The sequence below is a fragment of the Mobula hypostoma genome, chromosome 4, assembly GCF_963921235.1.
Source record: "Mobula hypostoma chromosome 4, sMobHyp1.1, whole genome shotgun sequence".
Taxonomy (NCBI): domain Eukaryota; kingdom Metazoa; phylum Chordata; class Chondrichthyes; order Myliobatiformes; family Myliobatidae; genus Mobula; species Mobula hypostoma.
Window position 1 is genome coordinate 161,314,830 of NC_086100.1, and position 17,523 is coordinate 161,332,352.

The 17,523-nt window shown below is 40.3% G+C and overlaps 1 protein-coding gene across 5 annotated transcripts in view; it reads left to right on the forward strand.

Moving 5' to 3' along the window:
* Positions 1-17,523, forward strand: part of ccser1 (coiled-coil serine-rich protein 1) — a 1,394,127-nt gene that overhangs the window by 963,506 nt on the left and 413,098 nt on the right. For 4 of the 5 annotated variants that reach the window (XM_063046845.1, XM_063046846.1, XM_063046849.1 and 1 more), the window contains exon 9: positions 1,013-1,090. In XM_063046845.1, coding sequence (XP_062902915.1) covers positions 1,013-1,090 — 78 coding nt within the window. Of the gene's footprint in view, positions 1-1,012; positions 1,091-13,052; positions 13,113-17,523 lie in introns of all 5 variants that reach the window. The other variant, XM_063046848.1, reaches the window with a different exon arrangement.

Consider the following 17,523-nt stretch of genomic DNA (forward strand, 5'->3'; position numbering starts at 1 on the left):
ATGTAATTTAGGCAGGTGTCAAAGCATCTCTGCAGAGATTAGAGTCAACAAGGCATTGCATTGCTCAAGGGCATGCCTATTAGCCCACTGCTTTTATGGAAGTGATTAGTAATCAGAGCAGGTTTAATGGGTAGACACCATGTGTGGCAAGAATCTCTGTGCAATTCTGAGCGATCAGCTCACATCATGCACAGTCTGAATCAAGTTAACTGTCTGTTATCTCCTTGCTGTTCATATGATTTTGCACTTTGCAAATAAACTGCCCTGTTTGCTTAGATTATGCTTGACTGCATCTTCCATGGCATGTTTTCTTCTACTCCATTCTGCTACCTATTCTTTGTAACCCTTAACCTTACCCCTCCAACTTACCAATCAAAAACCTTTGAATATCTGCCTTAAATACACCAAATGGCTTGACATTCACATTGTATATGATAAAGTTAAATAAGTGGTGCAAAAATAGAAATAAAGAAGTAGAAATATAGCATTCTTGGGTTCAATGTCTATTCGGAAATTGGATGACAGAGGGGAAGAAACTGTTCCTGAATTGTTGAGTGCGCCTTCAGGCTTCTGTATCTCCTTCCTGATGGGAGCAATGAGAATAAGGCATGACCTTGGTGATAGGGGTCCTTAATGATCCCTGGGATTATTCTTGTGACTCCCCTCTGGTCCATCTTCAGGACCAATCTGTCTCTTTGTGAAAGGGTTCAAAATTGGTCTGACAAATGCCTGGAAGAGACTTAGCTAAACATCTTTGCCTTTACATTTTGGTCCTCTTATCACTTCCTCCACCATTTTGTACTGGCTATTTCCCCTCTATCTTTCAGAGCAGATGAAGGGTCTTGAACACTTCCCTCCATACAGAAGATGCTGCATGATCTGTTGAGTTTATTCAGCACATTGAAAAGAACTCCATTATCTATTCAATGATGTAAACTTGCATGGTTAATTTTGCATTCAGTGGGATGCTGCATGGTTGCAAATAACAAGCAATGTGCAATTTCTGTTGCAGGATAGTTGTAGAAGTTTACAAAAGGAACGCTCCTCACAAGCAGATAAGTCCACACAGACTGAGGTCCTTAGTCATGACGTGAGTAATTGATTGTTTTTTCTTTCTTATTCCTTTACTGTTGTTTATTTCATGCCTGGCCTATTTACTTGTTTTGCTTGCTGCTTCATGCCTGTGTTTAATGGGCTGTTCAGAAATAACATCCGTCTTTCTGTACGTCTGTGGTTCCAGCCTCTTGTCTCAGAATAAGATAATTACAGATCAACGCCTATTACAGCGAGGCACTTAGCTCATTTAATTACTTGTTTAAACCAGCATCCCCCATAAATTCTCTGGTATGAATTAAAGAGTATTATATTGTAACAGATAAATAATCTGCTACATTAAAATAGCAGAGCAGAAAATATTAAACCTCAACGAATTGAAATGAGACTGTTGTAACGATTATAAAATCGCAAAGGGAATTTTGGATAATGAGGAAAGAACAATCCCCGTGGACAGCATTAAATTGGGGCTGGAATTGGGATTGCCTTCGTAATCTTTTTGGGAGTCAGGGAATTTTTATTGGTCAAAATTCCACAATAAGTTTCCAGGATCCCTGCCTCTGCTCATCTGTCATGCCCAACGCATCACAGGATGTGTTAAAGGACAGGGCTTCTGGAAACTCTGTCTTGGCACCTGGGATGTAATTTGAGGGAAGATACTTGCTCATGCTGTGCTTTCATTGGTATTGTAACTTTTGAAATCTGACTGTGCTTCATATTTCCTTATGAAAGAATATGAGGAGAAAAGAGAATGAGCAAAGAAGTGGCAGATGGAATACAGTATAGGGAAATATATGCTCATTCACTTTGGTGGAGACTGTTTTCTAAATGGGGTGCAAATTCAGAAATTGGAGGTGCATAGGGACCTCGAAATCCAAGTGCAGGATTCCCTTCTGGTTAACTTTCAGTTTGAGTCGGTAGAAAGGAAAGCCAATGCAATTTTAACATTAATTTGGAGAGGACTAGAATATTTATTTAGTGATAGAGCCCTTCCATCTCTTTGAGCCACACTTCCCAGCAACCCCTCACAACTCTGATTTAACACTAACTTAATACGAGACAATTTACAATGACTAAATAATCTACCAGATAGATCTTTGGATTTGGGTGTACCTGAGGAAAACTCTCAAGTTCCATGGGGAGGACATACAGATACTTCTGACAGAGGATGCCAGTACTGAACTCTGAACTCTGATGCCTGAGTACTAGTAGCATAGCGCTAACCACTATGTTACTATATGTAAAAGCAAGGATGTAATGTTGAGCCTTTATAAGGCATCAGCCAGACCACCTTTGGAGTATTATGGGCAGTTTTGAGCCCCATGGCTCAGAAATGATATGCTGGCATTAGAAAAGGTCCAGAGGAGGTTTACAAAAATAAATCCAGGAATTAAAGACTTAATGTATGAGGAGCATTTGATGGATCTGGACCTGTGCTCACTGGAGTTTAGAAAAATGAGAGGAGATTGATTGAAGTGTATTGAACATTGAAAGGACTAGAATGAGTGCTTCCAATGGTCAAGGACAAGAGGGTACAGCCTCAAAATACAAGAAAGCCCCTTTAGAACAGAGATGAGGAGGAATTTCTTTAGCCTTTGTGTGATGAATCTATGGAATTTATTGTCATAGGCTGCCATGGAGGACAAATCATTGTGCATATTTCAAGCAGACGTTAATAGGTTCTTGATTAGTAAGGACATCAGAGGTTATGGGGAGGAGGCAGAGGTTATGGGTAGAAAGAGAAAATAAATCAGCCATGGTCAAATGGTGGAGCAGACTTGATGGGCTATATGGCCTATACCTGCTTCTATGTCGTGTGGTCTTCTCAGGTTCAATCCTGAGCTTGGTTGATGTTCCAAAGAAGTTTCATCTTCTCGCTCTGACCACGAATGTTTCCTCCAGCTGCACTGATTTCCTCCTTCACTCAAAGATGGAGCGGCGGTTTAAATGGCTGCTGTAAATTGTCCCTTCGCTTAGATTCATAGTAGCAGAATGAAAGGGTAGTTGATGGGCATGTGAGGGAAAATAAGTTAAAAGCTACAGGGAATTAAGGAGATGATGAGTGGGATTAATGGAGTTGTTTGTCTGGGAAATAAGCATGAACTTGATGGACCAGATGTATTTTTTTCCCTTTGTTGCCTTGAGTATTAGATTTAAGAGGACCTTGAACAAGTTAAACTGTGCAGAGGCCCCCAATCCCGAAGATGTTTGCTTTTCCCGAAGTGTCACAGCCCATGACCATCTCCATTTAATCACCATTTAAAAAATTGGGTACCACAGTGGCGTAGTGGTTAGCGCAACACTATTACAGCTCAGAGTATCAGAGTATAGAGGTCAATTTCGATGTCATCTGTAAGGATGTATGTCCTCCCTATGGAACGTATGTATTTACTCCAGGTGCTCTGGTTTCCTCCCACAGTCCTGCTAACACAGTCAGATAGTAGACTGTGATTAGGGTAAGGTTAAATCAAGGGTTGCTGTGCTGCGCTACTCGAAGAGCCGATTCCATGCCGTATCTCAATGAATAAATAAATAAATAATATAATTTGTATAATCGTGGAAGCCCCATGTCAATCCCAATCTTCTGGAAACAAAATATGTTATTTGTCTTTGTCTTGTACCGGCTTAAAATAGAGGCTGAAACATTAGCAATCTGTGATGATGCACTTTCATGAAGTGACATTGTTAAAGAAAAAGTGTCTATCATTAATTTGCCAAAATGTCTTGCCCGAAATCCTGGCAGCTGCACTGTATTTTTCATTAGACTCTAAACCAGCAGAGCAATGTTATTGTATCTGGAACAGAAATAACTCACTGTATCGCGCAAGGTCCTATTAAGTCAAGCAACACTGTTTTCGCTGTCTTGCAACACCCACAGAGAAAATTGTGATGCAATTCAAAGCCTGTATTACAGTTTAATCACAAGTTTAGATCTAACAGGCTCTTAATAGTTTAAGGGGAATCCTAAGATGTAAAATGAGCAAACGTTAGCAATGTACAGTTGTACCAACATTTTAATCTGTACTTTAACTGTCTTTAAATGGAGTTGCATTTTCAGTGCATTTTGCCAAGTTCCTGACTGTACTTATTATTTATAAATTGGTAAACATGGATGGGTGCAATGAGCAGAAGAAAATTGTTAAAAATGCAGTGTGACTTTGAAATTGCTCCACTGGGGAGCAACATCTTCCAAAGGGCCTGAAATATCATTGGGAATGTGTGATATTAAACTGTTTGGTTTAACTGCTGGAACTGAAGAAAATTTCCATTTCTAAAGTTGTACAAAACCAGACTGTTAGATTATTCATTGCTTGTGGTTTGTAGCAATGTGCCAGGCATTGCCTATTGAGTAAGTGTAGCATTTGGATAGAGTAGCTATGAACAGTTTAATGAACAAACAACACTTCGGGTTGACTGTAGAATTCAGAACACTCTTCATAAATTTGGAGACATCCAAAACTGACACCAAGTCCAGTCACCTGTTACTCCTTTTTTCACTGATCTGCCCTGGCATCTAATGAAACTGTACCTTGATTTTAAAATTGTCCAAATCCCTCCATAGTTTAGACCCACCCTAGCCTTAAATTTCTCTAGTAACCCTTTTATTAGTTAAAGCTCCTCCAATACTTAGCTCTTGATCATTTTAAGATTTGATTGTTCTTCCATTTGAGTCCGAAGGTACCAAAATGCTAAAACTTATAGTAGTAAAATGGATTCAGCAGTGGCTGGATGGGAGACGCCAGAGGGTAGTGGTGGATAACTGTGTGTCAGATTGGAGGTCGGTCTTTGGTGGTGTGCCTCAGGGATCTGTACTGGGTCCAATGTTGTTTGTCATATATATTAATGATCTGGATGATGGGGTGGTAAATTGGATTCATAAGTATGCAAATGATTCTAAGATAGGTGGAGTTGTGGGTAATGAAGTAGGTTTTCAAAGCTTGCAGAGAGATTTAGACCACTTAGAAGAGCGGGCTGAAAGATGGCGGATGGAATTTAATGCTGATAAATGTGAGGTGCTACATTTTGATAGGACTAATCAAAATAGGACATACAGGGTAAATGGTAGGGCATTGAAGAATGAAGACAGAACAGAGGGATCTAGAAATAATGGTGCTTGGCTCCCTGAAGGTGGAATCTCATGTGGATAGGGTGGTGAAGGAAGCTTTTGGTATGCTGGCCTTTATAAATCAGAGCACTGAGTCTAGGAGTTGGGATGTAATGTTGAAATTGTATAAGGCATTGGTAAGGCCAAATTTGGAGTATTCTGTACAGTTCTGGTCACCGAATTATAGGAAAGATGTCAATAAAATTGAGAGAGTACAGAGGAGATTTACTAGAATGTTGCCTGGGTTTCATCTCCTAAGTTACAGAGAAAGGTTGAACAAGTTGGGTCTTTATTCTTTGGAGCGTAGGAAGTTGAGGGGGGACTTGATAGAGGTATTTAAAATTATGAGGGGGATTGATAGAGTTGACGTGGATAGGCTTTTTCTGTTTAGAGTGGGGGAGATTCAAACAAGAGGACATGAGTTCAGAGTTAAAGGGCAAAAGTTTAGTGGTAACATGAGGGGGAACTTCTTTACTCAGAGAGTGGTAGCTGTGTGGAACGAGCTTCCAGCAGAAGTGGTTGAGGCAGGTTCAATGTTGTCATTTCAAGTTAAATTGGATAGATATATGGACAGGAAAGGAATGGAGGGTTATGGGCCGAGTGCGGGTCGGTGGGACTAGGTGAGAGTAAGAGTTCGGCACAGACTAGAAGGGCCGAGATGGCCTGTTTCCATGCTGTAGTTGTTATGCGGTTATAGGCAGTCCTCTGATAAATCGACTGCCCCTCTGATCTGACATTTCATTATATAGTTCAATGAAAATAGTTTGCTTATAACTAATTGTGATATTTAAATTCATGAAGTGCTTAAGAGACTGTTCATTGCATGCATTAGCTCTAGCCCCTTTGACCCTCACCAATTGTTATCGAGACCCTTGACCGCAAGAAACTGCAAATTCTTGCTGTCATGGAGAAAGCAGTTACCATACCAAGCCTATCTAGAAGCATTATAGCTTGGTATGGCAACTGCTTTGCCCTGACATCAAGAAACTGAAGAGAGTTGTGAACACAGCTCAGCACATTATGGAAACAAGTCTCCACACCACAGACTATGTTAAACCTCTTGTTGCTTTGGTAAAGAGAGTAACATAATCAAAAATCCCACCCAGCCCAGGCATTCTCTTCTGTGCATTCCCATCGGGCAGAAGGTACAAAAATCTGGAATTACATACCACAAGGCTCAAGGACAACATCTATCTTGCTTTTATAATATTTGAATGTTGAATGTTTCCCTAGTACAAAAAGATAGACTGTTGACTTCACAATATATCTCATTGTGACGTTGCACCATAGATGTCGACTTTGCTATCTGTATTTTACCTATATTGCAGCAGTTTATTTTGCATTCTGTTATTTTATTACATTTTTTTGTGCTATCTTATATGTGCCTTGCATTGTGTATGACTGTTGGTGCTGTGTCTTGCAACCTCTTCCCAGAGGAATGCTGCTTCGATTGGCTGTATTCACGTGTATTTATGTATGGTTGAATGATAATTAGACTTGAACTTGCTTTCCCTTGTAAGACCTCAATGCATGCTGTAATGAATGGATCTGTATTGACAGTATGCAGGACAAAATTTCCACTTTACCTTGGCAATCTGCCTGTTTTTTCACCAATTAATGAAAAGTGCACCAGCAAGCTGCTCATCAAGGCCAGTTAAGGATGGACAATAAAGATCATCTTCGCCTGGGCCCAATTCTGCACGTTAATTCCTGTTTCTCAACTTTCCCTCAGTTAATTAGAATCATGCAGAAATTTTTCCACCTAGAGGAGACCCATGTGCCCACATTTGGGCCTTATCCTCTAAACCACTGCCCTCAAGTGGTGCTTAGCTATTGATAATTCTTTGCCCTTTCCTCCAATTCCACTCTTCCAAATGACCATCACACTCAGGTACTATGCCATACTAAAAGTGCCAGAAGTATGACCAATAAAAGCTGTGCCTGGGTCATGGCACAGCCTGTGATTCCAATCATGAGGAAGTCACAGCTTTTAATCAGAGATCATTGAATTGCAAAGCAGATGATCATCAGTTCAGTAAATAACTCTTTTACCCTGTATGTGTGTGTGATGTGTGCTTTATTGACGGTATAAAACTGAAATTAAAATGTTTTAGTGAGAGGTTCAATGAGTAATATTGCCAATGATATGTATGCAAAATACACTTTGATCAAAATCCCAGTCAGCACTTTTTTTTAAATGGCTGTTGGTTATAATGTGGCATAGAAATTGGCAGGGAAGTTTATTGGTCACAATTGTGCAATCATGTGATTACAAGCTGAGCTTGTGTTGTATGTGTCTATGGACTGGTTATTAGGCATATTTCTCTTCTCATACTCCACAGTAAAAGAACGACTAAGATTCTGTTGTGTCCAGTTATAAATATTCTCATAGACCAATAAAAACACATGTTGTAATTATAGACCAGCTCTTTAAAGCTTTATAATTTATCCCCTAAAAATCTAATCTAATTGATCAACCTAAAAAATCTTGGCTTTCATTTAGAATATAGAACATAGAACAGTACAGCGCAAGAACAATCCCTTCAGCCCACAATGTTGTGCAGAACCAATTAAATTAGAAATGAAATGGGCAACTAATCTCCTCTGCCTACACTAAGTACCTGTCTTTCCAATTCCCTCACATTCATGTGCCTATCTAAATGTCTCTTAAAAATCCCTAATGTATCTGCTTTTACCACCACCCCAGACAGCATATTCCAGGCAACCAACACTCCTTATATTTAAAAACCTTGCCCCTGACAGCTCCTTTAAACTTAAGCACTCTCCACTTAAGTGCATGCCCCCTGTGAAAAAGATCCTTGCTCTCTATGCTTTCTATACTTCTCATAATATTAAATACCATAATATTAAATACCTTTATCAGATCTCCCCTCAAATTCCAGAGAAAACAACCCAACTTTGTCCAATTTTTCATTATGGCACCTGCCCTCTAATCCAGACAGCATTCTGGTAAACCTCTTCTGCACCCTTTCCAAAGCTATCACATCCTTCCTGTAAAGGGGTGATCAGAATTGTATGCTATATTAAACTGTATTTCCTTACTTTTGATTTGTTGAATTTCTCACTTATAATTAAAGCTTTCTCTTTTGGATCATATACAGAAATTACAGAGATCAAATCTGTTCCGCATCTTAAATGTGCAGAACAGCTTCTGCAACTACCCCTATCCACAGGACAGATTTACATTGTGGAAGTACCTGTCATGGTGTAGAAGATTGTTGTTGTTGATATAAGTAGTTTAATGGAACAGCTTGACAAGGTCCTTGCACAGGCGTCAACAGCAAGCAAGTGAAACACACCCTGGGTCTGGCCAGATCTGTATGGTTGGGGAGTAATGAAATAAATGTATCTCCTTGCAGTTACAGTGGTTCACAGTCATGTGAACAGTTCTGGACTGGCAATTGAGCCGAGCATGCCGGACTTGGTTCATTTAAGTGATCACTCCTTTGCTTGTTCCATTACCACACTAAACTTTAATAACTGGTGAACTCCAAAGATGCTGAAAGCTACAATCATCAATTGGGCTTCAGTCAGTTTAAAAAAGCTCAACCAAGGGGTATTCTCACAGTCTTCTAACTTTTTATTTAGAGTCATAGATTTATGCAGCACTAAAGAAGGCCCTTTGGTCCAACAACTATGCAGACCAAGGGGTTTTCTTGAGCTAATTCTTTTTTCACAGTATTTAGCCCATGTCCCTCTGAACCTTTCCTATCTGTATATCTGTCTAAGTGTCTTTTAAACACTTCTACAACTATTATATACCCATGATCCGTAAGAGAATTAATATTGAAAAAAATAAAAGAAAATCATATAAGAGATTAGCTTTATTTGTCACGTGGTGCATCATGGTATCAAAATAAACAGTGAATTGTATCTATATAAAAATTTGACTAATTGGTGTAAATTAATTAAAATATCAATATAAAATAAAAATTTATTTAAAAGAAAGCCGTTTCTTGTGAAAATTGATAATTTTATTTCGTAGACCATGGTGGATGGTTGTATGAGGACCCCTCAATTCAGTAAATCAGAGAATGTCCCTAGGTTCAGGAGAGAATCTAGGCCGGGGGAAATTATTGTTCTGCACTTCTGTGCTGTTCAGAAGTCCAGGATGTAATGTAGCTAGCTGACAGTTTCTCACAGTGGCTGGTCCTCACTGCCAGCTGGTCCAATAAAATATTGGCAATGGTTGAATGAAAATGCTGTGTAGCAGGCTTGCTGGAGATTTAATACGGATGGAGTTGTTCATCTGATTAAAACCAATATGCTAAGAAAGGGTTTGAATTTATATTATGCCTTTTATTTCTTCAACACCTTCCAAAGTGATTTGAAGCAATGAAATATCTTGACGTGTGGCCCCTGAAAAAATTAGGAAGTGTAATTTGTACACAGGAATGCGTCAAAAAAAGCTGAAGACAAGTGGCCAGATCATCTGTTTTAGATATTGCTGAAATATATAACCTTGGTAGAGCACCAGTAATAGCTCTCCTGGTTCTTCACCAAATGGAAGTGGGAATGTTCTTTGGAGAGGTACTGGGAATCCCAGTCAGTGGTGCAGCCCTCCCTCAATACTCACTGATTAGTTGGTCATGATTATGTACATGAGTATCTGACTATCTTAACCTGAAAGAAAGGTATAGTGAGATGGTTTATTGAAAGGTACATAAGCAGCAACAGTTTGAGATCTAAGACTGAATGGCCTGATTTGAACCTTGAGTGCCATTTCTCCAAGGGAGCAGTGTAAACTAATGAACCTGGTTTCTTCGCTGAACTACAGGCAAAGAAACTTGATGCAGAATACCTAACATTCGTCGACTAATATTGATTCAATATGTCTGAACTGTTGTGTCAAACAGATCCACTCTTACATTAACATTGCCCTAGTTCTAATACTTAACATCTCAAATCAAAAATCATCACTACTGGAGCTGTGCATGTGTTTTCTTTCAGCAGTGGTTTAGAATTAAAAATGCTACGTGATTATGTGGAATATAATTAAAAGAGGAAATCTCTCTGTTTGTTGAGGTCCATCTCAGACAATTGAAGATTAGTTCTACGATTGTGCTTTTAAATAGACTCTAATTGTCAGATCAAGTTCTGGATTAGTTACTACTCTGGGTTCAAGCAGGCTGATTTGTGAATCTATATTCTCATGCTATTTCACTCCAAGAAATAGACTGAGGAACTTAATGCAAGTGAAGATGTAGAAATTAACCCATTCTAGACTCCTGTTCTGCCAAAGTTAGCAGCAAGTCATGATGTTGTGGCTTTAATTAAACAGGCATTTTATCTGGAGTTTAAATGCTCAAGTTTCTTAACAATTTACAGCATTTCACATACTCTGTTCACTCAGAGCAGTAGAACCCAAGGTTCAGTCCAATAGCTCTGTGCTGTTACTGCACATATACCTTTCAACTAGGCACTGATACTTAGTACATTGTTATTTACACGTAGGGAGAAAGATTTTTGAAGAACACAGAAGTATAAATTATGAAAGTTCACACCTGTTTAGTTTTAGTGCAGAGGTGGACAATATTTGCAGATATTGTAAGAAAAAGCTCTACTTCATCTAGTAAGGTACCTATTAATGTCAATTGTTGAAATGAGAACTCTTAGTGTAATATTTTCTAGGTGTTTGGGGACCATTCCTCATTAAATTGTGAAACCACGTTTAACTTGGCCCACAATTACATATCCATTATTTCCTTTTTTGCACACATCTCAGAAGTCTGAAAAACCCAAATGTTGGTGATTTAACCTTCCATACAGTGTTTATTATATTTACAAAAAGAGAAGAACACAACAAATGTTTATTAAGAGTCCAAATCCTGTCTTGAAAAATATGGCATTAAAGTTGCTGGAACATATTTCAAGTATAATAGAGGGTAATAGATCCTACATGTGGACAAAGGGAAATCTAATGCTTGTTCAGTCTTCCAGTTTGAACAGTCAGCTCTGTGTTGACCAGGACACTCAGTAAAATCAGACCAAAAATGACTCACTTGCTGTATTCAAGGGAAGTTTTACACAGTTACTTACACGAGTCTTCCTATCTACCCCACATTTACAGAAAGTTTGGAACACTCACAAGTTCACCAGTCATATGACCTCCAATCCTCACTGGCTGCATATGACCTTTCTCTTTTTAGGTTGACAGACCTGTCACCACTACCATGACTCCATTGATTGTGTTTGCTGATGCCCCTGTCAAGCACCTTGGGATATTTTGTTATATTGTAAATGCAATAAAATGGTTGCTTATTTTTTCTCCTTGTAGGAATTAATAACAAGAATCAATTCACCCAATAAATTGAGTGTCTCTGTGAAGAAACTTCAAGCTTTTTAGGATATATGAATTAAACTGAGAAGCGTAGTAATTATTTTACCATCTTCTGAAAGGTAGACTCAGAAGCTAACATGCTTCTTCTTGTTGAGAATACAAAGCAAAAGGCAGATGATCAATAATTTCAAATGGCAATAGAAAATAAATATAAAAAATATACATTTTCTTTATCTCAGATATTACATTTATAAATTGAATAAGTTTCTGCCTTTTCCCCAGAACACTTAATTCCTCTACTATGCAAAAAATTTATCCAACCTTGTCTTAAATATATTTACTGAGGTAGCCTCCACTGCTTCACTGGGCAAAGGATTCTACAGATTCACCATTTGCTGGGAAATGCATTTTCTCCTCATCTCCATCCTAAATTTACTCCCCCAAATCTTGAGGCTATGTCCCCTCGTTCTACTCTCACCTATCAGTGGAAGCAACTTTCCTGCTTTTATCTTATCTATCCCTTTTAAAATTTTATGTAAGATCTCCTCTCATTCTTCTGAATTCCAGCGAGTGCAGTCCCAGGAGACCCAATATTTCCTTATAGTCGAACCCCTTCATATCTGGAATCAACCTGGTAAACCTCCTTTGCTCCGCCTCCAAAGCCAGTATATCCTTCCTCAAGGAAGGAGAAACCATATCTGTATGCAGTACTCCAGGTGTGGCCTCATCAGTACCCTGTACAGTTGCAGCATAACCTCCCTGCTCTTAAATTCAATCCCTCTAGCAACGAAGGCCAACATTCCATTTGCCTTCTTGATAGCCTGCTACACCTGCAAACCAGCCTTTGTGATTCATACACAGGTACTCCCAAGTCCTTCTGTACAGCATGCTGCAGTTTTTTTCCCATCGAATTAATAATCTGCTTTTCCATTTTTCCTTGCATAGTGGATGACCTCACTTTTACCAACATTGTACTCCATCTGCCAGACCCTCGCCCACTTACTTAACCCATCCATATCTCTCTGCAAACTCTCTGTATCTTCTGCACAATTTGCTTTTCCACTCAATTTAGTGTCATCAGCAAACTTAGATACACTACACTGGGTCCCCTCTTCCTGATCGTTAATATATATTGTGAACAGTTGTGGGCCCAGCACCAACACCTATGGCACACCACTCACCACTGATTGCCAACCAGAGTAACATCCAAGTAGCCCAACTCTCTGTTCTTTATTAGTTAACCAATCCTCTATCCATGCTAATACATCGCCCCCAACTCTTATGCATCCTTATCTTATGGATAAATCTTTTATGCTGCACTTTATCAAACACCTTCTGGAAATCCAAGTAAAGAACGTCCATCTGTTCCCCTCTGTTCATTGTGCTCGTTATATTCTCAAAGGACTCTAGAAATTTTGTCAAACAGGACCTGCCTTTGCTGAATCCATGCTGCATCTGCCTGATGGATCCATTTCTTTCCAGAGGCCTCGCCTTTTCTTCTTTAATGATAGCTTCAAGCATTTTCCCAACTACAGATGTTAAACTAACTGGCCTATAGTTACCTGACTTTTGCCTATATCCTTTTTTGAACAGTGGCATGACATTTGCCGTCTTCCAATCTGCCGGGACCTGCCCAGAGTGCAGAGAATTTTGGTAAGTTATCACCAAAGCCTCTAGTGTAACCTCTGCCATTTCTTTCAGTAGCCTGGGATGCCTTCCATCAGGACCAGTGGACTTATCTATCTTCAGGCCCACAGCTTTGCTCAGAACTACCTCTTTAGTGATAGCTATTGTATTGAGGTCCTCACCTCCCACTGCATCCATGACATCTCTCTTTGGCATGTTAGACGTGTCTTCCACCATGAAGACCGACACAAAATTGTCATTCAAAGCCTCTGCCATTTCCTCATTACCCAATATCAATTCCCTCTTTTCATCCTCCAAGGAACCAACATTTGCTTCAGCCACCCTTTTCCATTTTATATAATTATAAAAACTTTTACTGTCGGTTTTTATATTTTGTGCTAGTTTATTTTCATGATCTATCTTCCCTTACTTTATTGCTCGCCTTGTGGTTCTTTGTTGCCCTTTTAAATTCTTTCCAGTCTTCCAGTTTCCCACCTCTTTTGGTGATTTTGTATGCAGGAGCTTTTAGTTTGATGCCTTCTTTTATTTCCTTAGTTATTCAAGGCTAGCTCTTCCTACCTTTACTGTCCTTGCTTTTAATGGGAATATACTTTTGTTTAGCACTGTGAAAAATCTCTTTGAAAGTCTTTCACTGTTTCTCAACCGTCTCCCCATATAGCCTGTGTTCCCAGTCTACACTACCCAAATCTTCCCTCATCCCATTGTTTAGACATAATACTGTTTTTCAATTGAACTATTGCACCCTCCATTTGTACAAAAAACTCAGTCATACTGTAATCACTCTTTCCATGAGGATCCCTAACTACAAGGTCACTAATTTTATCTTTCTCATTGCAAAGGGCCAGATCTAAGCTAGCATGTTCCCTTGTAGGATCAGCAACCTGCTGTTCAAGAAAGCCATCACGGATGCATTCTATGAAGTGCTTCTCAAGACTGCCTTCACCAACTTGATTCACCCAATCTATGTGAAAGTTAAAGGCCCTCATGATAACTGCTGGTCAATTCTTACATGCCTCAGATATTTCTCTGTTTATTGCCTGTTCCACTGTAATGCTACTATTCAGTGACCGATAGACAACTCCTTCCAATGATTTTTTTCCCCTTTACTATTCCTAATCTTTACCCAGATCAATTTAACATTTGGCTCCTTATATCTTATATCATCTCTCACTATCACCCTGATATCATCCTTAATTAAGAGCATTACCCTCCTCCATTACTATCCTGCCTATCCTTCCGTATTACCTGATAACCTTGGATATTTAATTCCCAATCCTGTCCACCCTGCAACCACGTTTCTGTAATGGACTCTAAATCATCCCCCTTTGCACTGTTTAGTGCCACAAGTTCACTGACCTTATTTCAAATTCTAAGGGTATTCAGATAAAGTGCCCTTACACTCTTCGTGCTTTTAAAATCTTGTAATCTTTTTCTCTTTTGCACTTCATTTTTCTTTACTCTACTCTTACTTTTCTCTTTTCTTATCTTTTGCTTTTTCTTTATCTTTAACCACTCTTTTTGCTTTTACTTTATCTATACTTCTCCAATTTGTTGAATCCACACCCCCTACCATTTAGTTTAAAGCCTTATCCACTGCCCTAGTTATGTGATTTCCCCAGATCCAGGTCCTGTCACTGTTCAAGTGGAGCAGATTTCATTGGTACAGCTCTCTCCTTTCCCAATGCTGGTGCCAACTTCTGATGAATTCAAACCAACTTCTCCCACACCTATTCTTCAGCCATGCATTTAACTCTCTAATCTACTTCCCCAATGCCAATTTGCACGTGGGTTAGGTAGTAATCCAGAGATTGCCATCTTTTTGGTTGTGGTTTTTAATTTAATCCATAGCTGCTCAAATTCCTTCAGCGGACAGTCTTTCCTCATTCTACCTATGTTGTTGGTACCCATATAGACCACGACAACCGTATTTTCCCCTCCCACTGCAAATTTCTCTGCAGGTCAGATAAGATATCACGAATTGGGGCATCAGGCAGGCAACACAGCCTTCAGGATACTCTATCCTCATGACAAAGAATTTTGTTTATTCCCCTGACTATACTATCCCCAATGACCACTAAATTTCTCTTCCCTCCTCCCTCTTGAATGGCTCCCGGAACCACAGTGCCACAGTTAGGTTGCTCATCCTTCCTACAGGCCCCACTCTCATCTACACAGGGAGCAAGAATCTCAGACCTGTTGGAGAAGCTCAAGGGCTGAGGCTCCTCCAGCCATGTCTCTTGGATCCCTCTACTCACCTCACTCGCAGTCACACCCTCTTGTCCCTGACCACACACTGAACTTGAGGCAGTTAATTTAATGGGTGTGACTACTTCCTGGAATAAAGAATCCAGGTAACTCCCTCCTGCCCTGATGTGCTACAGTGTTATCAACTTTGAACCAGAGTTCCTCGAGCAGCCAACACTTGCTGTGGATGTGGTCACCAGGAACTACAATGGAGTCCACCAGCTCCCACATCATGCAGCTACAGCACATCGCCTCATCCTGCTTCGTCCCTACTTTATTTAATTAGTTATAATTTAGTGGAACTTTATTCAACAATTATAACAGTCTTACCTGCTACTTACCTATGCCTCCCTGCCAAAGCCTCAAGTTCCCTCTCCTACACTGGTCCACTCATACATTGGCCGCTCCACTTTTACCCTGCTTTACTTTTAGTTGCTCCTGCTAATGAATCGAGTATCTATTGGTCTACCGCTAATGTGCCAAGCCCCACAAAATGCTCCTTTTTTAAAAGTCTTCTTCCTGACCCGTGCGAAGCTCTCTCTCCCTCTGCGAATCAATTGGTCCGCCACTAATGCTTTCATGTCACCAAGACAAATCAACTATACATAATTACACCAAGGTAGTAAAAATAAACAGAATACAGTATATCGTGCTGTAGTTACAGCGAAAATAATCAACAGGAAAACAAACAAAGTGCAACGGTCATGATGAGGTATATTGGGAAACTAAGAGTTCACTATTTAGTGTTGTGTACATACATGTACTGATGCTTCTGGACACATCTTCAGTGATGTTCCTGGAATCATCGGGTGTTTCGGGTCTTTCAACATCATACAACCTCCTCCAGGTGACCCAGCCGAGGCTAGCTACTTATGACACCATGGCTCCCCTCTTTTGAGCCACAGCCATCTTGAGGCCCTCCCACTCTGCCGCATCGGTGGTACTGCGGATGGCTCTCCTCTTCCTCTCTCCCTCGATGCCCAAATTGCTGAAGGCTGTAACTAAGAAACGGGCTGCATATCCCCTACAACCAACTTCCACTGGCAGACACTTCGCTCTCCATCAAGCCTGCTGATAGTTGCTGACCAGTCCTGCGTACTTGGAGAGCCTTCCTTCTCCTCTTCTCCGAACCGTTCAGCTGCGATGCTGACAATTGTTGTCATGGCTTGCAGCTTCCTATCACCGTTGCCTCCAGAATTTGGTTAACATCTTCATCAAACTACTTCCACAGTGAAGTCATGTTAGCTGCAGGCCATTTGATCCATCTCCTGTTTGACTTCATGTTAGAGGGATTAGTTTGCAACACTTGGAGGTTCCGGGCAGTATGGGGTGACTCCGGGCCTAACCACTCCTTCGTCTCACCAGGTTGGTTACCTGTGCGTTGTGCTGCTCCTGCTCCCGCCAAACACTTCATCCTTGCTTCAAGCTGCGATCATTCTTGCAGATTTTGCCACATGCACACTGCTTCCTCATCGTCATGACAGGTCCAGTGCAGAGTCCGATAAGAGCAGGATAGTAGCTGTCTAAGGTGGTATTTGCTCTCAAGCTTTTGGATATCCTGCTGAGCAGGCGGAGGGAATGATTGGAGAGGGAGGGGTCTTTGATTATGTTGGAAGCAGGAAGCGTAGATTGAATCAGTGGAGGAGGGGGTGGTTTATGTGCTTGATAAAGCTGTGTTCACAACTTTCTAACTGAAGCTGCAAGCATTCTTCAAATCCTTCCCCATCTTTCATTCTTCAGTCCTGACGAAGGGTTCCGGCCCGAAACGTCGACTCATCGTTTCTAACTGATGCTGCCCGACCTGCTGAGTTCATCCAGCGTACTGAAAGTGTTGCTCTGCAATTCCTTACTGTCTTGGGCACAGTGTTGCCTCAGGGCACTGTGGAGCCTAGATTAACAATAGTCTTGAATTTATGCAGCACAGTTCATTTTAGTGTTTTAATACTTCGCAAGGCATGGAAAGAAACCTTTCAGCCCGTAAAGTCCATGCAAAGCAATCCCACCATATTTCCCTGCAACCTTTTGACTTATTCTCTCTGACATACCCACAATCTTACCTGTTTCATACTTCGTGACAGCAACTGATTCACCTACCAGCATGATTTTGGATTTGAGTGCATGTGTTCACAAGTCAAAGCACACTGAGCAGTTGAGGTCAGAATTTAACCCAGAA